The sequence below is a fragment of the Suricata suricatta genome, chromosome 13 (genome assembly GCF_006229205.1).
Source record: "Suricata suricatta isolate VVHF042 chromosome 13, meerkat_22Aug2017_6uvM2_HiC, whole genome shotgun sequence".
NCBI lineage: Eukaryota > Metazoa > Chordata > Mammalia > Carnivora > Herpestidae > Suricata > Suricata suricatta.
Genome location: NC_043712.1, coordinates 20859353 through 20881861, shown reverse-complemented (window position 1 = coordinate 20881861; position 22509 = coordinate 20859353). Strand labels below are relative to the sequence as shown.

General features: G+C 42.4%; 1 protein-coding gene across 1 annotated transcript in view; it reads right to left on the bottom strand.

The window, feature by feature from the left end:
* SUSD1 (sushi domain containing 1) overlaps positions 1-22509 on the bottom strand; it is a 145648-nt gene that overhangs the window by 23134 nt on the left and 100005 nt on the right. Inside the window, exons 12-13 of the mRNA XM_029919632.1 lie at positions 8805-8896; positions 7445-7631 (exon numbers count right to left, since the gene is read on the bottom strand). Coding sequence (XP_029775492.1) covers positions 7445-7631; positions 8805-8896 — 279 coding nt within the window. The remainder of the gene's footprint in view (positions 1-7444; positions 7632-8804; positions 8897-22509) is intronic.

The following is a 22509-nucleotide window of genomic DNA, read 5'->3' as shown; positions in this document are numbered from 1 at the left end:
GGGGGGGGTAACAGCATAAATGTACCTAAGCGCCCAGCACTAGGCTCCCCAGGCATCTGATACCAAGCGGAAGAGTGAGAGCCCCAATAACTTTTATGAATCAGTGCTGAATCTAGACTTCCTTCCAAAGTCACCCAGATATGGTCACATACATTACGTTTCCGTAAGCCTGTGGGATAGCCAGGGACCCTGGGAGGCACCCTGCAACAGCCCCTGCCTATACAGTCAGGGTCTCACAAAAGGTGTTGGAGGTCCAGGCTATTTCCGAGAGGCGTGTGTTTCAAAGAGATTCCACAACTGACGCTCCTGAGGAAGACAGCCACTGGGTCCCTGGGCAGCGGTTGGGACAGGGGGCTGAGGTTTAAAAAGCCCCGGCCAGGTCCCCCAAGGCAATGTGCCCCTTCCAGTCTGAGAATTTCTGCCCTCAACCCTTCACACAAACATTGAAATGCCCTCTCATTTGTGATGTCCTGTTGTCACAGTAGAGTAAGCGCTTTTTATCACACATTTCCTGTTTTCGGCCCAGAGGGAGATGAACTGTTCACTTTCTGTGTGAGAATCTTCCTCAGGTTCTTTTAAATTTTTCCTGTTTACTCTTCTCTGATAATAATTTGAGTTACTCTAGTCTTTTGGCTAACCTCTTAAGACTGCCCAGTTTCTCCTGGCCCTCAGTACAAGCAGGACACAGCGCTAGGTCAGCTTGGAGAGGGCGGGCCTGCGGAAGGAGCCGGAAGGCCACCTCTGCCTGCTTCACGCTACACTGCCCTTTGCTGGTTTCATGCCTGCAGTTAGTTCTAAATATGCCACTGCCGGCCGGCTGATTCCATCCACATGTGACTTCCGGACTGCTTTCTGTTCCAAGACCTTCCCCACCTTCTATTTTAAACAGGCTACTTTTTCTCTCTCATGTAAAAGACTGAACTTCATCTGGCGAGTTGTTAGCCACATTTCAAGGTTGAGTAGTAACCTTAATTAACTTCCAGCCAAGTTTTCCAAGGTGCTGTTACCCGTCCCCCACAGCTGGTGTCCTGGGCAGATGTGCTCTTCTTCCCATTAGCCTCATTACTGATTTCAATCAAATCAGACCCAAGGCCAGAAATGGATTGTGTCTGGGCCGGAGTGTATTTCTTCCACCCTGGGTATGTGAGATGGGGGAAGACCCAGAAGGGAGACCCTCATTCCCATTCCTAGGTGTCAACAATATCCACCCTCTACTAGAAGCAAACGACAAAGGAAAATATGAGGGCTGCTCTGTGAGAAAACTCTGGAGAGTAAGAAGAAAAGCAGTGAAGAACTTTCCATGTGAAATATTAAATATAGTGTAAAAATACAGTAACTGAAATAGTAAGGTATAAGCCCAGGGCAAACAAAGCAATGGAAGAAACTAGACAGTCTAGAAAGAGATCCAAACAAATAAATGAGAATATAGTGCATGACACAGTCTTTCCCAAAGTGGTAGGGGGGCACCTGGGTGGCTCTGTCGCTTAAGCATCTGATTTTAGCTCAGGTCATGATCTCATGGCTTGTGAATTTGAGCCCAACGTCAGGCTCAGTGCTGACAGCTCAGAGCCTGGAGCCTGCCTCCAACTCTGTCTCCATTTTTCTCTCTGCCCCTCTCCTTCTTGTGCTGTCTCCCCCTTTCCCTTTCTTTCTCTCTCTCTCTCAAAAATAAATAAATATTAAAAAAATAATTTAAAATAAAAAAAAAAACCAAAGGTGGTAGGAAGCTGGCTTATCATTTAGGAGGAAAAATTACCCTGTAAATTTAGCTTTATACTATTTATCAAGACAAATTCCAAACTGGTCTAAGTTTAAAGGTGAAAAGCAAAACTATCAAGAAGCATTAGAGGGATGGCTCAGTCAGTAGAGCACCTGACTCTTGCTCTTGGGGTTGTGAGTTCAAGCCCTACACTGGGCATAGAGATTACTCAAAAAAAAAAAAGATGCAGCATTAGACAATATTAGAGAATAAGAACTAATCTAATTTCAGGCTGGGGGAAGGCTTTTCTTGGCATGATCAGAGGCAGAAACTACAAAAGGATCAATAGAACTTATTAGATGAAAATTTTAAATGTCTAAAATGTCAAAAAAGAATATTGACAAGAAAACTAAACAGTTTCTCTAAACCTGAGAGGTGGGTTATAATATGTATAACAAAAGATTAATATCATGAATGTAGGCAAACTACTAAAATCAATAAGAGAAAGGAAGTAATGTAAGTGAAAATGTGTTAAAATTCCTCTAAAACACACCAACACGAACAAAAAGAAAGGAAAAGAAAATTGAATCTGTGCCAAAACTAAAGTCCCAACTTTATGCTATAAATTTCAAGTAAATACAAGGAACTGACACACATAAATAAACGCACATGAAGACACTGCAATGCTTCCTTTGGAATCCTTGGCACCGCCCCCCCCCCCGCCCAGCAGATCACGCCGCACACCTGGAGGCATGAGCAATGGAAACTGACGGCAGTAGAAACAACGGTAGCTTGCTCCGGACATCAGCAGCCATTACAAGACCGGCTACATTCCCCCTATCAATGAAGTTATGAGACTCGGCCTTCCGGAGAGAAGGAACAATCTTCTTCTCATCTTTACAGCCCCTCTTCAGCACTTAGCACAAGTCTTTGTACAGAACCACTCAATAAAGATTTGCTGGGTTAAATTGTTACGTCACCCCGTGCCCCTCCCGCACTTCTCTAGCGCATGCAGAAACTGGTCTTTAGGATTATGATGTAAAGAAACGTTCCCATTCGTATTTTGTAAAAGCTAACGCTAATACAAGAAAATAACAGACCCAGCCAATTCTCCTCTGTGGTGTATCATCTTGTCTCCATGGGGCCTAGGCCAGGATGTGGACGTTTCCAGTGAGGGGAGCTGGGAGATACCCATCCCCACACAGCCATTCACTTGGGGGGCTTAAATCTGCAGCTAGAAAGTAGTTGGGAGAGTTCTGGGGATGAGAGCATAGGTGGCCCATGGAGGTACAGAAGGGCCATACCTTCCTTCTGGCCTGTCCCAACACAACATGCCCAGATGTCAAAGAACTTGTGTCCATGAAGGACTCTGAGAGAGTCCGGACAAACACGGGAACAACTGGGATAAGGCTAGTCCCTCCCCCAACCTCCACTGCAGCTTCTGTCCCTTGGGAGTGAGGGGGGCAGACATGGAGAAGCGTGGTGCCCTGGAACCAGCCTAAGGAGAACACAGGAACACACCGTCCTTGGACAGTCCATGGGTAGCCAACCACAGAAGAGAAGCCTCCAACAGAACTCAACCGACTTGACTTGGCCCTGCACTGTCCCTGCTGGGGACACCCGGTAGTAGGAGAGGAGGTATCAGACATGTGTGTTGTGGCTTCTACTCCTGTGGGGGAGTCAGAGCTACCCTGACTGGACCTCTCCATTCTCTCCATTAAAGGGACAGTCTGCTAATGCTCAAGACACACCTGTGTTTTCAATCGCTTTCCTGAATATCTGAAAAAAGTACATTCTCTTTCTCTTTTCAGGAATGCAGGCAGAGATGGAAACTTTCCCACAGAAGTTGCCAGCCTTGGTACTAAAGGGCACCTGGGGAAGGAAGGGTTTCCTTGACATCCTTTCTTCCCTTTTCTCCTCCAGCATTCCTGATTCTATAATAAATATTCAACCTCAGAGGATTGCCGTGTGGTGCACACAAATGGTTTAGCTTTCCCTTCCCACACACATTTGTTTTCTCTCTCTCTCTCTGCCCATCCCACTTTTCCCTCTCTGGTTTTCTCTCTTCCCCTATGGGAAGACAAGCTTTCTGACTTGGCTAGAAAATAGCATAACCAAGAACCAAGAAAGTTCTTCTGACTCTGGGTCTACACCAAGGATGAGAGTTTGCTCTTCACCCTGTCCTACAGGGAGGGTGAATGGTGGAGCTCTTCTGGAGAATTCGACTCACTGGGCTCCCCCTGCGGGAGCCTGTCCAGCCTGGGAGAGGCCCCGGCTCCCCCTTCGCCTCAGACCAGCACGCGCTCACATTCTCACTCACACTTGCCTCTGCCCTTCAACGTGCCTAGAACGCGCACCCTCCTCTGAGGTCAGCAATATATTTAAAGCACTACTTTTCATCCTGTTCCCATCACTAAGATTTAATGTAAGACATTAAAATTCCATTCACTTTTCTTCTGGGAAATCAGCCGCGGTGTTTTCCAGGCCCAAATCCCTGGCCTCACATTTCTGGTAAGATTCAAAAGTTCATGATTTTACTGAACCACGGCCATATCTTAGGCAATCAAGGCATACCTCTTCCTATCAACACGGAAGGCTCTCTTTTTCCTCCCTTTTATAAAAGAGAGGGCTTGGGTGGTTGTTTGTTTTTTACCTTTTAAAAAGATCACAACCACTTGAATTTTCATACTTTTTTAAAATCTCAAAGTCTTTCAAGAAGGGTAGAGTTGGAAAATACACAGCTGCTGTCTCAAAGAACTTTTTGAAGGGGTCAATGGACTTAAATAGCTCAACAGTGTCCCCTGGTGGCCATGAGCACAGGGCGCTTGAGCTGAGGGAGCTATAGTTCACCTACAAAACAAGCTAAGAATCAAGGTCTCCTCAAGAAGACACTCCCCTATCCAACTCAAAAAATTTGAAATACTGAATTGAATCAGCAGGACAAACCATCCAAACACGACAAGGACCAAAGAGCAGGAAACCAAACAGGTATTCATTTGACTAAGTCACCACAGGGAGGAATGTCCGATTGGGCACTGCTTCTCTTTCCAGCCTAAAATGTGGTAAGTTCTTTTTGTCTGAAAGCCATCCCTTCAGGATCAATACCACCCAATGGCCACTCAGGATGTGTTGTGCTATGTGTCAGCACTGGCTTTAAGTCTTTGCCTTCAAGGAGCTTAGGAGGGGAAAGCAAGTAAACAAGTAAATTAAAAAACACAAGTTCTGAGGGCACCTGGGTGGCTTAGTCGGTTAAGGGTCTGACTCTTGATTCTGGCTCAGGTCGTGATCTCACGGTGTGTGGGTTCAAGCCCTGTGTTGGACTCTGCACTGATGGCCTGGAACCTGCTTGGGATTTTGTCTCCCTCTCTCTCTGCCCCTGCCCTGCTCTTGCAATCTCTCTCTCTCTCCCTCTCCCTCTCTCTCTCTCTCTCTCTCTCTCTCTCTCGATATAAATAAGCATTAAGATTTTTTAAAAATACAGGTTGTGAAAACAAGTTCTATGATGAAAATCAAACAGGGTAAGTGGATAGAGAGTGATGGGGTGGAGACAGAGGGGGAGGAAGGACGGGCAGGGAGAGCTTCTCCAAGGTGATGGCATCTGAGCAGACACCTGGATGACTGTAAAGAAGCCATGTGCAGAGTGTGCACCAGGAACAGCAAACAGTAAATGGAAAGGCCTGGATGCACGAACAGGTTTGACCCATCTGAGGAACAGCGAAGAAGGCAGGGAGGCAGCAGATGCCTAGTGAGACACAGGGAGAGCAGAGATGAAGTCAGTGAGACAGGCAGGGCCCAGACTCCGTGCTTCATGGCAAGAACCTGGATTCTATTCTAACACTAATGCAAAGTCATCGGACGGTTTGAGCTGAGGATGACACATTCTCCTATGCATTTTTAAAAGATCACTCTGACTTCTGAGTAATCTTTTTTTTTAATGTTTTTTATTTATTTTTGAGAGACAGAGAGAGGCAGCTCGAGCAGAGGAGGGTCAGAAAGAGAGGGAGATACAGAACCAGAAGCAGGATCCAGGCTCTGAGCTGTCAGCACAGAGCCCAATGTGGGGCTCAAACCCATGAACCGTGAGATCATGACCTGAGCCGAAGCCAGACGCTTAACTGACTGAGCCACCCAGGTGCCCCTGAGTAATCTTTTTAAAGTTATGGTTTTCTCCATAACTTGGAGGTGGGGGTGGGGGCGTGGGAGACTGACAGGCACCCATAAAAGCAGAAAGACCAGTAAGAAAGCTACTGCAGGAGTCCAACCAAGAGGTTGCTGGCTTGAAGGAAGGTGGAGAGAAGTGGATACCAAATATAGTTTAGAAACAAAAGTGGAAGTTGGTGGGGAGGGGCGGAATCTTTTTCGCCTGAGCAATGGGTGAACAGGAGTGCCAGTAATCAAGACAGAGAAGCCTGGGTGGCAAATAGCTTTGGAGGAGAGAGAAGAACTGAAAAACCAAAATCCTCTTGGACTTGCCAACTGGGTGTGCAATAAGGATGCTTAAGAGATGAGTGGATATATGAGCGTGGTGCCCAGGGGAGAGTCTGGGACTGGGATACGCATTTGGAAAGCCTCTGCATGCGGCAATGTTTCTAGCCACGAGACTGGTGTGGGCAGAGGGGGTAGACAATGAAAAAGGAAGAGAAACAGGCAGAGAGGGTGTCTGTAAAAGTGGATGGAGCCAGCCAAGAGGGCTGAGCAGGAGCAGCCAGCAAAGCAGGCAGACCCAAAAGCCCACAGAAACGGTATTTCAAGAAGACAGGAATGTCAAATGCCAGGGGGTGGGAGAGGAATAAAAATTAAACAAAAACAAAATTGGGCAGTGGATTTTGCAAGGTGGAGACGCTTTCAGCAAAGCAGTGTGGACGGGACAACCACCTCCAGATTGGAACCAGTTAAAGGGGGGCCAGAAGGACGTGGAGCCTATAAAACAGACACTTCTTTCAAGGACTTTTATGGTAAAGGGGCTGCTGAAAGAAGTAGCTGGGGGGAATATGGGATCAAAGGAAGCGAGTTTCTTAATTTCTTTGGTTTTCATTTAAAAATGGAGATCCTACAACATGCTCGTGCAGTGTTGGGGTGATTTCTCTACTGGGGATGATGACTGGGCAGGAAGGGATGGGGTCCAACACGCCCGTTGAGGGGAGGGGTCGCCTGAGGAGGGGCCCGGAGAGAAGACAGAACACGCGGTTCTGCTCAGAGTAGCAATGGGAGACTCGGGAGAAGCAAGTCCTCCCCGATGACTGCTAGTTGCTCGGTGAAGTAAGAAACAAGAAGCTAATACTCCGAGTCTCAGCTCAAATCTTCCAGATTTCGAGAGAGATAAGAAAATGAGAGAAAAGTGAATTTTCCAGGAAGCCAGAATGGGACTGCCAATCGCTTCTCCCTGGGAAGGACTGACTCTTGAGGCACTTGTGACAAAATGACAATTAATACACTGAGAAGCAGGACTAATGAGAGGAAATTCTTCTTAGGTATAAAATATTGGAACTATTTCAAACATCCAGCCTTCCGGATACGTAACCGGCATTCACAGACACACTAGCCAGATTGAATTTGCATTCATGCTGTCTTTTTAAGAAGTAAAACATTACAGTCACAGTTACAGTAGTCCCTCTCCAGCTCCACAGCCTTCTTCTCGCTCTTCAAGTTCATTCTGTAATGATAATAAGCAACAGTGGTTCTCTTTGTCTGGGTCCATCTACGGCTCTGTGGTGACTTTGTCAAATGCTGTCATTCAAGATTTACCTGTTATTTGGGTTGTCAGGGAGAGGACCACAGGAAGTTCAGAAGACAAAGCCTGTATGCAGACACTGTAGTTGGTGCCCGGACGCAGGTCCAAGCACATCTCGGGAGCCTGGCTGCTGGTAGTGATATTAAAGATCATTTCCTGGGCAAATTCCTTCTGATACCATCTCTGGCCCTGAATGTGGAACTGAAACACAGACAAGTTCACCAGGTGAATGGCTGGCCTAGAAGGCTGCGTACACACCCTTTCTCATGAGCAATCTCGCTCGGAACACTAAAGTTCCTTCAAAAAGTGAAATACAACAGTAAGCAGATATTGGAGTCGTAATTCCATAAATACCGTTGTCACGACATATCAGTACAATAAAAATAGTTTTCAATCCAAATGTACAAAAGGCTGAGGCTCCAGTACTAACAATTTTCTTGGTCTCGTTCTCACATACACACATGCACAATGCGAAAGTCTGTTGGCAAAACTGCAAGAGCAAAGCCACAGACCATTTCCCTAGAAAGAAAATGATGGGGGCACTTGGGTGGCTAAGTTGGTTAGGCATCCAACTTCGGCTCAGGTCATGACCTCACAGTTCATGAGTTCGAGCCCCGCATCGGGCTCTGTGTCGACACCTCAGAGTCTGGAGCCTGCTTCAGATTCTGTGTCTCCCTCTCTGCCCCTCCCCTGCTCATGCTATCTCTCTCTCTCTCTCTCTCTCTTTCTCTCAAAAATAAATAAAAATTTTTTAAAAAGTTAAAAAAGGAAAGAAGAAAGGAAGGAAGGAAGGAAGGAAGGAAGGAAGGAAGGAAGGAAGGAAGGAAATGAAGAATCTGAACTAAGGCTTCTCCAGAGCAGGACCTGAATTAGGAAACTCCTAGCTGGTCTGGCAAAACCTCAGCAGGATTCTCCTCCTCTGCCCCCTTCTGACATTCCCTCCATTTTCCTGGAACATCCCAGTACCGGGGCCAATACACATACTTTTCTACCCACTTAAATTTTTCTAGTAGCAGCTTGTCCCATGGCCTTTACCTTTCTTACTCATAACCACATCTAGCTTCTAAAACTCCCCCTTGACTCCCTAGACAACAAGTTCATACACCCTGGTCAGAGACACATGCAAAAGCCAGGGATTCCTTTCATGGATCCTGTGAGAACATCAGCTCTGCTTGGGGCTACATGCACAAAGAATCTCTCACGGCTTACTCATCAATCCCCAAGGTGTCTCTCTTCAAATATGCACTCCAAGTGCCCAGTTTCTTGCTTGTTCTTGCAACTGTCACTATCAATCTGGCATTGCTAATAACAGCTGTATAAGTAGAGTTTTTAAACCTTCCACAGAAGACAACATCTATACACAGAGTAACTTACAGAATACATCTCCTCCATATCAGCTGTCTTGGTACTTCTCCATCTCAAGCAGGTTTCATTAAATATTGAAATGTTACCGATGATCTGTTTTACTGCGGGGGGAAAGAATGAGAAATCAACTTACGTTCAATACAAAAATACTACCATTTATAGAGAATGTGGCTCTTGGTCTCAGGGTTGTGAGCTCAACACCCGCCCCCCCCCCCGCCCCATGAGTGTAGAGATTACTTAAAAAATAAAATCTTTAAAAAAGAATGGTGCTTTGTAATTGAATCATTTACACAGGATGATTTCAGCAGTATTTTAATTTAGAAATTAGTGGTCAGGGGTGCCAGGGTGGTTCAGTCTGTTAAGTGTCCAACTTTGGCTCAGGTCATGATCTCACAGTTCATGAGTTTGAGCCTGCGTCAGGCTCTGTGCTGATAGCTCAGAGCTTGGAGCTTGCTTCAGATTCTGTGTCTCCCTTTCTCTGCCCTTTCCCTGCTCATGCTCTCTCTGTCTCTCAAAAACAAATAAACATGTTTTAAAAATTAAAAAAAAAGAAATCAGTGGTAGCCGTCTGAGAAACACCACTTGTATATTTATGTAAACTCAACCTTGATGAAAAATCAAAAGATACCCAATCAGGGGCTCCCTCTCAAAAATTACTTAAACCCAGTCACTGTAAACTTCCTAGGGTTTATTAACCTAAAACTGCAACTCTGGCCTTGGACAACCTCATTTATACAAATAAGTATCAATTTCAAATTCTGAGCAGGGAGCAACACTTGAGCAGAGCATTGAGAAGCGCTCTTTGAGGAACTGAAAAAGATTTGCTAAGAAGTTTCATAGCAACGCTGCCATGATTAATAAATCATAAAGACAACTCCCAAAGCACCTGAAAAAAGAAAAGTCTCATGGGAACCAAGCCTTTATTGTGTAAGGCCCTGGCCTGACAGGTTCCTATGAATGAAGCCACATTGGTAGATGTGACCCTTCTTTATGGATTGGGTAGCTTTGCCCAGAGAAAACCTGTTCCACAGGTCACAAATTGTACTTCAAATGTTGTAATACAGAGTAGGTAAGAAAGAACAGGTGTTTCAGAATAATGGAATCTCACTATTAGGTACAGAAGGTTTTAAAGATAATGGTCCAAGGAACCTTATATTTATGAAACTTTCAAAAACCAATAACCTCAATACTATTTAAGTTGCAGACCATACAAACACATGGTAAAGCTTCCCAATTTACTCAAGATGACTGGATAATCCACAGTTCCCAACTGTGCAAGAATTGTGATAATCCACAATTCCCAAATTGTGCAAGCAAAACACACTATGCCAAACTCACTTATCATTGCAAATGCAAAAACCTAAAATAAAATATTAGTAAATAGAAGGCAGCAGGACATTTGAAGAACAATATACCATGATCAAGGGAGATTCATTCCAGGAATACAGAGGTGATCATTATTGGGAGAGTAGTAATAGATTCAAAGGGGAAAGCCACATGGTTATTTCTATATCCATAATGGTTAACACATTTAATACATGTTCCCGACTAAAAATCTTAGTCAACCAGGATTTAATTTGATAGAAACTCCTTAATTTAAAAGAGTGTTTATTAGAAAGCACCACCCTTACTGGTAAAACAATAAAGCAATTCCTAATAAAGTTAAGAACAATACAAGGATGCATGTCCTCATAGCTATTATTTAGCATTAGCTAAGAGATTCTACTTGACATGGGAAGAGGCAAGAACAAAATGAGCTATAAATACCAGGAAGAAAGGGAATAATGCAACTTCCAGTAAATCTAAGAGAATCAACTAAAAACAAATATGAAATCACTTGAGGACAAGAGAAAAACAGATACGAATAACAGGAGTTTGGCAAAGTGTGCCAGATACAAAAACACAGAAAAACTAGTCATTTCTAATAGATCCCGAAGAACAAGTATGGTAGGCTGAAAACAGCCCCCCACCAAAAAAAACGTCCACACCCATCTGTGACCATGTCACCTTACATGGCGGAGGGACTCTGCAATCTGATTAAGATAGGGAGATAACTCAGAATTGTCCGGATGAGACCATGTAGTGACCATGGTCCTCATAAGAGAGAGACAAGATCAGGGTTGGAGAGAGATTCAAGGACAAAAGCAAAAACCAATGAGCTTCAAAGATGAAGGATGGGGCCCCAAGCTACGGAATATAAGTGGGATCTAGAAACTGGGAAGGACAAGGAAATGGCTTCTCTCCTCCCGCTTCCAGAACGAGTGTACACCTGCTGACACACATCATTTTAATATAGTAGAACTGATTCGAACTTTGGACCTCTAGAACTATAATAAATTCATGTTGTTTTAAGCCACTAAATTGGCAGTAATTTGTCAAACTGGCAACAGGAAACTAAAACAATAAATTATCACAAAAAGGCACAGCGCCCTGCCACTGGATTCAGAGCTGCCTCCACATATTAGGCCCAGCTGCACCCAGCCTCATGCCCCCGCAACACCAGCATGCAGCCCCCAGCCGCACAGTGCTTCAGGAAATTCAGTATGGGACTAGTGACCCAGCACAAATTTTGCTAATATGACCACTTGCTCTCCAGTTCTCCAGCAGGCACGCCCATCCTGCCTGGGCCCCACTAACACCAGAGAGAGCAAGCACAGCCCACAACAAGCAAGAATCGGTGCACACAACTGCACTGAACGGAACACTGACTCGGACACTACAGCAGACCACACACATAGCGGCACATATAGGATACTCGCCTGAAGTGCCAGGTTCTGGTGAACAGGGGAGACTGCACTGCAGGGCTCTCCAAGACCTCTTCCTCACAAAGTCACTACTTTCAAGATCAGAAGACATAGCTAACTTGCTTTTTTTTAATGTTTTTATTTATTTTTGAGAGAGAGAGAGACAGAGACAGAATGAGCAGGAGAGGGCAGAGACAGAGGGACACACAGAATCCGAAGACAGGCTCCAGGCTCTGAGCTAGCTGTCAGCACAGAGCCTGACGCGGGGCTCGAACCCACAAACCGTGAGATCATGACCTGAGCCAGCTGGAGACTTAACCAACTGAGTCACCCAGATGCCCCATAGCTGACTTTCTTAACACACAGAAACAGACCCAGAGAGGCAGACAAAATGAGGAGACAGAGAAATTTATCCCAAATGAAAGAAGAGGATAGACCATGGCCAGAGATCCAAGCGAAACAGATATAAGTAAAATGCCTGATAGAGAATTTAAGGCATAAGCATAAGGATAATCACTGGACTTGAGAAAAGAGTGGAAGACATGAGTGAGACTCTGAGCACAAAGATAAGTAATAACATAGCAGAGATAAAGGGCTCAAGAAATGAAATGAGAAACACACTTGATGGAAAGAACAGCAGAATGGAAGAAGCAGAAGAATGAATTTTAGTGACCTAGAAGACAGAGTACTAGGAAGTAATCAAGCTAAACAAAAGACAGAGAAAAAAGAATTGCACAAAATAAGAACAGTCTTAGGGGAACTCAATGACTCCATCATGTGTGATGACATTCATATTATAGGAGTGCAAGAAGAACGAGAGAGAGAAAAAGAGGGAGAGAATTTATAGGAACTGAAAAATTTCCTAATCTGGGGAAAGAAACAGATATCCAGATCCAGAAGGCACAGAGAACTCAAGTCAAAATCCACAAAAGCAGACCCACACCAGGACATACTGTAATTAAATGGCAAAACATAGAAGTAAGGAAAATTTTAAAGCAGCAAGAAAAAAGAAGACAGTTACTTATAAGGAAAAATCCATACAGCTAACAGGAGATTTTTCAACAGAAACTTTGCAAACCAGAAGGCAATGACATGATATATTCAAAGCACTGAATGGGGAAAATCTGCCGCAAAGGACACTCTATCCAGCAAGGTGATCATTCAGAATAGAAGAAGAGATCAAGAGTTTCTCAGACAAAAACGAAAGGAGTCCAACTAGACTAACCCTGCGAGAAATATTAAAGGCGACTCTTTCAGTGGAAAGGAGAGACCAAAAATGGCAGTATAAAGGATGGAAACACAAAAGCAATAAAAATGAATAATTCTGTAATAATCCAGACAAGGAACTCACTAAACAAAAGAATATAAGGGGCACCTGAATGGCTCAGTCGGTTAAGCATCTGACTTTGGCTCAGGTCATGATCTCACGGCTTGTGAGCTCTAGCTTTGTGAGTTCTAGTCTGCGTCGGGCTCTGTGCTGACAGCTCAGAGCCCAGAGCCTGCTTTGGGTTCTGTGTCTCCATCTCTCTCTGTTCCTCACTCACACTTTGTCTCCCTCTCTTTCAAAAAATAAACAAACATTAAATAGATATATATGTGTATATATATATATACACACACATATATACTTATACGACATACATATATAAAAATATAATAACATATATATATATAATAAGATGAGAAGAACAAAGACTGGGTTCAAACTTGAACAATCATTAACTGAATATAGACTGCTATGTGCAGAAGACATTAGATACAAACTTAATAGAAACCATATATCAAAACCCTTTAATAAACATGCAAAAAATAAAGAGGAAGAAATCCAAATACATCACTAAAGAAAACTGGTACACCTGGGTGGCTCCATCGGTCAAGTGCCGCACTCTTGATTTCAGCGCAGGTATGATCCCAAGGTCTGTGAGATTGGGTCCTGCATCCCACAGCATGGAGCCTGCTTGGAATTCTCTCTCCCTCACCCTTTGCCTCTCCCTCCCTCACTCTCTCTCAAAATAAGTAAATAAATATTTTTTTTAAAAAAGGAAAACTGGTAAACCATGAGAGAAGAAAAGAATCAGAAAAATATTCAGAAACAACAAGAAAACAAGTAATGAAATGGCCACAGGGCAACAGATACGTATCTATCAATAATTACTTTGAATGTTAATGGACTAAACAAACATTCAATCAAAAGATCTAGGGTGACAGAATGAATTTAAAAAAAAAAATACCCACCTGTATCCTGCCTACAAGAGACTCATTTTAGACCTAAAGACACCTGTAGATTGACAGTGAGGGGATAGAAAACCATCTATCATGCAAATGGATGTCAAGAGAAAGTTGGAGGAGCAATACTTAGATCGGCAACATAGGCTTTACAACAAAGACTGTAGGGACGCCTGGGTGGCTCAGTAGGTTAAGCGTCCAACTCTTGATCTTGGCTCAGGTCATGGTCTCAGCTCAGGTCAGGATCTCACGGTTTGTGGATTCAAGCCCCACATTGGGCTCTATGCTGGCAGCACAAAGCCTGCTTGGGATTCTGTCTCTCCATCTCTCTGCCCCTCCCCTGCCTGTACACTCACATGTGTGCACTCTCTCTCTCAAAATAAATAAATTTTTAAAAAAAGACTGTACAAAGAGTCAAAGAAGGAAACTATATAATAATAAAGGGGACAATCCAACAAGAAGCTATAACAACTGTAAATATTTATGCACCCAACATGAGAGCACCCAAATACACAAAACCTTTACTAACAAACATAAAGGAACTAATCAATAATAATACAATAATAGTAGGGAACTTTAACATCCCACTCACATCAATGGACAGACCATCTCAACACAAAATCTACAAGGAAATAGTGGCTTTGAATGACCCACTGCAACAGATGGATTTAACAGATATATTCAGAACATTCCATCCTAAAACAACAGAATATACATTCTCCGCAAGCACATGAACATTCTCCAGAATAGATCACATATTAGGCCACATAACCAGCCTCAACAAATTCAAAAAGACTGAAGTCATACCATGCATCTTTTCTGACCACAGTGCTATAAAAATAGAAGTCAGCCCCAAGAAGAAAATCTGGAAAGAGCATGGAAGTTAAGTAACATACTGCTAAATAATGAATGGGTCAACCAAGAAATCAAGAAGAAATAAAAAGTTCGGTGGCTAAGTCAGTTAAGCATCTAACTCTTGATTTCAGCTCAGGTCATGATCTCATGGTTTGTGGGATCGAGCCCCACATTGGGCTCTGCACTGATAACACGGACCTTTCTTGGAAGTCTCTCTGCCCTTCCCTTGCTCTGTTTCTCTCTCAAAATAAATAAAACACTAAGAAAAAAAAAAGAAGTAAAAAAGTACATGGAAACAAATGAAAATGAAAAACACAACAGTCCAAAACTTGTGGGATGAAGCCAAAGTGGTTCTAAGAGGGAAGTTTATACTAATACAGGCCTACCTCAAGAAGAAAAAGCTCCTGTAAGCAACATAATCTTATACCAAAAGAAGCTACAAAAATAACCAAAAAAAACCTAAATCTAGCAGAAGGAAGTAAATAATAAAGATTAGAGCAGAAATAAATGATATAGAAACTAAAAAAACCAATAGAACCAAATCAATGAAACCAGGAACTGGTTCTCTGAAAAAGAAAAAGAAAGAAAAAAAAAAAAAGAAAGAAAGAAAGAAAGTTTAAAACCCTTAGCCAGATTTACCAAGAGAAAAAAGAGAAAAGACTCAAATAAATAAAATCACAAATGAGAGAGGAGAAAATAACAACTCACACCACAGAAATACAAACTGTGTGAATACAAACTCTGAGAATATTATGAAAAACTAAAATGCCAATATATTATACAACCTAGAAGAAATGGATAAATTGCTAGAAACATGTAAACTACCACAACTGAAAAAGGAATAAATAGAAAAATTGAACAGACCAATAACCAGCCAAAAAATAAAATAAGTAATCAAAAAACTCACAACAAACAAAAGTTCAGGACCGGATGGCTGAATTCACAAATGAATTCCACAAAACATTTAAGGAAGAATTAATACCTTTTCCTCTCAAATGATTTCCAAAAAAACCAGAAAAGAAAACGTTCCAAATTTATTCTATGAGGCCAGCATTATCTTGGAAAAAAAAAAAAAACCTGGATAAAGATACTGCTAAAAAAGAGAAGTGCAGGCCAATATCCCTGATGAACACAGACACATAAAAATTCTCTTTAAAATACTAGCAAACTGAATCCAACAATACATTAAAAAAATCATTCGCCATGATCAAGTGGGATTTATTCCTAGGTCACAAATATGGTTCAATATTTGCAAATCAGAAGTTCCTGGGTGGCTCAGCCAGTTGAGCATCTGACTTCAGTTCAGGTCATGATCTCATGATTCGTGGGTTGGAGCCCCGCATCAGGCTCTGTGCTGACAGCTAGCTCAGAGCCTGGAGCCTGCTTCTGATTCTGTGTGTCCCTCTCTCTCTCTGCCCCTTCCCTGCTTATGATCTGTCTCTCTTTGTCAAAAATAAATAAATGTTAATAAAAAAACATTTTTTAAATATTCTCAAATCAATTAACATCACACATCACATCAATATGAGAAAGGATAAGAACCATATGATCTCAACAGATGCAGAAAAATCATTTGACAAAGTACAACATCCATTCATGATAAAAACGCTCAGTAAAGTAGGTTTAGAGGGAGGATACCCGAACATAATACAGGCCTTATATGAAACATCCACAGCTAACATCATCCTTATGGGGAAACACTGAGAGCATTTCCATGTCAAAACAAGACAAGGATGTCCACTCTCAACACTTTTATTCAACATAATACTCAAAGTCCTAGCCACAACAATCAGACCACAAAGAGAAATAAAAGGCATCCAGATTGCTAAGGAAGAAGTAAAACTCTCATTATTTTCAAATGATATGAGATACACACACACACACACACACACACACACACACACACACACATCCTGAAAGACTCTACCAAAAACTTGCTAGAACTGACCAACGAATTCAGTAAAGTTGTAGGATACAGAATCAAGGTACAGAAATCTGTTGCATTTCTATACATCAATAATGAAGCAGCAGAAAGAGAAATTAAGAAAACAATCCCATTTACATTTGCACCAGAAACAATACGATACCTAGGAATAATTCTAACAAAGAGGTAAAAGACCTGTATTCTGAAAACTATGAAACACTGATGAAAGAAATGGAAGATAACACAAAGAAATGGAAAGACATTCCATGTTCACAGATTGGAAGAACAAATATTGTTAAACTATCCATACTACCCAAAGCAATCTACAGATTTAATGCAATCCCTGTCAACATACCAAGAGCAGTTTTCACAGAACTAAAACACACAATTCTAAAATTTGTATGGAACTACAAAAGACCTTGAATAGTCAAAGCAATCCTGAAAAGGAAAAGCAAAGCTGGAGGCATCACAGTTCTGGACTTTACGATTTATTACAAAGCTGCAGTAATCAAAACACTTGAGACTGGCACACACACACAAAAAAGACATAGATCAATGGGGAACAGAATAGAAACCCCATAGATAAACCCACAGTTGTATGGTCAATTTCTTCAACAAAAGAGGGGAGAATAGCCAATGGGAAAAGGACAGTCTCTTCAATAAATGGTGCTGGGAAAACTGGATGGCAACATGAAAAAGAAAAATACTGGACTGTTTATACCATACACAAAAATAAATTCACAATGGATTAAAGAGGGGTGCCTGGGTAGCTCAGCTAGTTAAGCATCTGACTTCGGCTCAGGTTATGATCTCATGGTTTGTGAGTTCAAGCCTCATATAAGGCTCTATTCAGACAGCTCAGAGCCTGAAGCCTATTTTAAAGTCTGTGTCTCTCGCTCTCTGCCCCTCCCCCACTTACACCCTGCCTGTCTGTCTCTGTCTCTCTCAAAGATAAGCATTAAACGAACAGTTTTAATGGATTAAAGACCTAAATATGAGACCCAAAACCATAAAAATTCTAGACGAGAACAAGGCAGTAACCTTGTTGACATGGGCCGTAGCAACTTTTTTCTAAATATGTCTCCTGAGGCAAGAGAAACAAAACAAATAAATAAACCATTGGGACACATCAAAACAAAACACTTCTTCACAGCAAAGGAAACAATTAACAAAACCAAAGGCAACATGCAGAATGGGAGAAGATATTTACAAAAGACTTATCTAATAAAGGGTTAGTATCCAAAATATATAAAGAACTTATAAAACTCAACACCCAAAAACCAAATTATCCAATTAAAAAATAGGTAGAAGACATGAACAGACACTTCTACAAAGAAGACATAAAGATGGCCAACAGACACATGAAAAGATGCTCGTCACTTACCATCAGGGAAATGTAAATCAAAACTATAGTGAAATGTCACCTCACACGTGTCAGAATGGCTAAAATCTATAATACAAGAAATAACAGGTGCTGGCGAGGATCTGGAGGAGAAGGACCCTTCACGCACTGTTGGTGGGAATGCAAATTGGTGCAGCCACTGTGGAAAACAGTATGGAGGTTCCTCAAAAATTAAAAAAAAAAAAAAAGAAGTACCCTAGGGGCACCTGGGTGGCTCAGTCAGTTAAGCCTCCAACACTCAATTTCAGGTCAGGTCATATAATCTCAAAGTCTGTGAGGTCGAGCTCCATGTTGGGCTCTGCGTTGACAGCAAATAAGCCTGCTTCAGATTCTCTCTCTCCGCCCCACTCTCTTCCTTCTCTCTTAAGCGCACACACATGCACACTTTTTCTCTCAAAAATAAAGAAATAAACTTAAAAAAGAAATAGGTGATGGAGATTAAGGAGTGCACTTGTCGTGATGAGCACCAGGTAATGTGAGGAAGTGTTGCCAATGTAAGGACACAGGTCTGATTCAGCCTTCCCGGTACTTAAAGGGGAAGGGGAAGGCGCCGGCTTCTCCGCATGAAAGGGCGCACATTAAGGAGGGACAACTCCTGTGGCGCCCAATCAGGAGAGGCCGGCTGCCACCTTTGACCTTTCTAGGGGCAGGCCTAGCCACGCCCTACGTAAGGGTCCTGGGCCCACTCTGGTCAATAATCTAAATGTTGTGATTGGCTGCCACAACTGCCAGTATTGATGGAGGAGGTAGGGATTGGAGTGCTGTGCCTCTGTCCTCATTTCCTGTAACTCCCCTTTCCAAACTCATAAAAGCCCTACCCTGCCTTTGTTCGGGGCTCTCTCTCCACGTAGCCAGTGGGTTGGTGGAGTCTGTGAGCCCGAGCTTAAGCCTGTAATAAAGCCCTTTGCTTTTGCAGGCGTGACTCGGTCTCCCTGGTAGTCTCTGGTCTTTTTTTGGGGCGATATTACAAATGGGCATAACATTACTATACTGTACACCTGAAACTAATCTAACACTATATGCTAACTAAAATTAAGACTAAACTTTAAAATAATTAAAATAGTTAAAAGATCCCTCTCCACAAAAGAAGAAACCACAAACTTCAATTCAAACTAGAAATATCCAAGACTTATGAAGAATTATTTTCCAGAAAGACAGAAAAGAAAACAGTAGAGAAATGCCACACCCACGAATGGAAAGACTCAGAAGTCAACCTTGGAATGTGATAAGTTTACACATTCATTCAACAAATATTTAAGAAATTCTTACCATCTACAGGCATGCTTTAGAGGCTAAGGATAAAGTGAAGAGGAAACAAAGTTGCTGCACCTAAGGGAATTCATTCTAGTGGAAAAGGCAGAAAATAAATAAGTAAATAAAACAAAAAAATATAACCTTGTGCACTGGTAAAGTCTGAAGAAAAGCAGTGCAAGAGGCTAGAAAGCATGGAGATGATTTGTGAGCAGAGACCTGACAGATGGGAGTGAGTCACCAAGAATGGAGGAAGAGCAGTCAGAGGGAGCTCCAAGGTCTACGTCCCCCACGGAGGAAATCAGCTTGGCACACTCAGTGACCAGAAAGCAATCGCTGCTACATTTCTTCGGAGGGATTACTGAGAATAGGAAGAAAAACAGTGACTTGAAAGAGGACATAAAAGCAGGTATCGGTACCTATTATAAAGCTACAAGAGTGTTTCTCCACCTTTTTTCATCACAGCCCCATAAGCAGCCTTTTCAATTTTTTTGTTATATTTTTAATATAATTTATTGTCAAACCTATTTGACCTCAGCTGCAGCAATTTCTTGCTCAACACATCTCCAAGGGCAAGGGAATTAAAAGCAAAAACAATCAGCCTTTTTAAACAGTTTTCCCTAATCTCTCACCTTCTATAAAGTTTAGCACCCCCAGGGGTGCCTGAGTGGTTCAGTTGGTTAAGCATCTGACTTTGACTCAAGTTATGATCTTGAGGTTTGTGAGTTTGAGCCCTGTGTCAGGCTCTGTGCTGACAGCTTGGAGCCTGGAGCCTGCTTCAGATTCTGTGTCTCCCTCTCTCTCTGCCCTTGCCCTGTTTGTGCTCTGTCTCTCTCTGTCTTTCAAAACTGGATTTGGTTTATTTCATTTTATTTTATTTTATTTTATTCATTTTTGAAAGACAGAGAGAGACAGGGGAGGGTCAGAAAGAGAGGGAGACACAGAATCCAAAGATAGGCTCCAGGCTCTGAGCTAACTGTCAGCACAGAGCCCAACATGGGGCTCGAACCCACAAACCGTGAGATCATGACCTGAGCCAAAGCTGGACGCTTAACCAACTGAGGCACCCCCTAAATAAATGTTTTAAACAATTTTTTTAATTTAAAAAATTTTAAAATGCCCCCAGATATACTGTATGTTTGTGTACCAAATGTTTACCTATGCTTCATATATAAAAAGAATAAAATTCTCTCACCCTCAAGAACCAACTTTTGCCCCCTTGTGGGTGATTTTGCCCCTGGGGGTGACATCGCTCGCACCGAGACTATACTAGAGTAATTCAACAGAACTGTCTCGCTCGTTAAATTCAGATGTATCTTGGTCAGAGAGAAACTCTCACCCTAGGGCCCCTTCCCTCCACTCAGGGGGCTTATGGCTTGGACCACAGGCAGGTTGAACCCATGGTTGTTCGCTGGGGAGAAAAGGATCCCCAGTAGAACCAGTCCTGGATCTCTTCCTACCCTGCTCTCTGACCCCTTGCTAATGGCCAGGTCCATGCCCTGTCCCTCATACCAGTATTCCTTCCCGGCTTCGTTTTTAGTGGTCACTCTGCCTCCTCTTTCTCTCCTTTCCCCACCCAGAAGCCCAACCTAATCTAGAATCCTGATGTTGAAAAACCAGACCTGCAAGAATGCCTCAGGGAAGAGAAGAGTTGGTTCCTAGTTCATTAACTTCTTTGAAACTTTGTTTCTGCTTCAGTGATGTGAGGGGGCAACTCTGGGCAAAATCAGTCATTATTTCCTCTGTGCTCCCACGGTACCTGCAAATACCTCAAGTACATGTTACACACTGTATTATTATGGATTCTGTCTATTGCCCCCACTCCGTGAGGGGAGAGACGATGTCTCACTTATCCCTGCCTGCTCATGTCCCAGACGGTGGCAGGCACAGAGTTCCTGGTTAAGTGTAAACAGTCATCAATAAGGGGAAAACTGAACAAATTATATCATGTGAACCCGAGGAAATACTGGTACTCTAAAACATGGTTTCTGCCTTCAGTCTGTGTTTAATCTAGAAGAAGAGTTATACCGTATATCTGTATAATAAAAATACAAGGGCATATATAATAAATGTCATAATGTAAATTTAAATAATAGTTAACATTGCATAGATGCTTATTGTGCATCATGTATTGTCCTGGTGCCCTAAAACCCACATAGTTTCACAAACAAATCTCAGTTTCAAACACAAACAAACCCATGATATAGGTATTGCTACGCCCATTTTTACAGTTAAAGCAATTTAGGCACATAGAGGTTAAGTAATTTGCCCAAAAGCATACAGAGAGTAAGAGATCCAGGATTTGAATGAGATAGCCTGACTCCAAGTGACTGTGCCAAACTCTTACCTATACTTCCTCTTGGAGGAGAATATAGGAATTCAGAAAGAAGATTTACTTTCAGTTGGAGAAACTGTGGAGGAAGGGATGATGGCAATATTAGGAACTAAATAAAAGAGGGGAGGGGATTCTAGGTAGAAGAAAGAGCATGAGCAAAGATATGGGGGTGAAAAAGCACTTGAGAATTTACTTCAGATTACAGCTGCAATCTGTGCAAGGGTAATGGTGGCCAGGTAAATCCAAGTCTCTCCACACCTTTCCCAAAACCTTCTTCAGATCAGCAAGAAGAACAAATAAAACATAAAACCAGTGCTATCATAATAATCAGGAGACAGAGAATATAAGAAATTTTAAGAGGTCTTTCAATAGAAGAATAAATACCAAACTCCAGCAAAGCTATTTCTCAACCTCCCACAAGTCACTGTAGAGAGTGAGAGAGACCTAGAAGAGCAGGGAAAAGAGAAGAGGAAAACGAGGGGCCTGAACGTGAGCTAGATTCACTCCCAGAAAGAGAAATTCCACCTTCAACGTGAAAATCCTGAAAGGAAGATCTGGTGTAGCACAGTACGGCCTGCAAGCAAAGGGGGAAAGTCTAGGACACTTCAAGTAGTGGTGTGAAAAAGGCATTGCTTCCGGGAAAGAAGATGATTCAATGGACAGAACTGGTGTCCCGTGGAGGCTAAGCAGTAATGGAAAAAGCAAGCGGGGAATGCAAGATCCTACAAGGCAAAAGAGAACCCCAAAATAAAAGAATATACAACTCATCCCCAGTCTCACCAAAACAACAACAAAAATATCCCTTAAAGAAACCACACTTCATTAAGTAACAGAAGAGGGCACTCTTAACCCAGAAGTATTATTAACCATTCTAAACTACCAATGTTATGTAATTAATATACAAAAGCAGTGCTCATTAAAAAAGAAAGGTAAGTTAATAATCAAAATATTTCAGCTTGTGAAAACCTCTACAATTT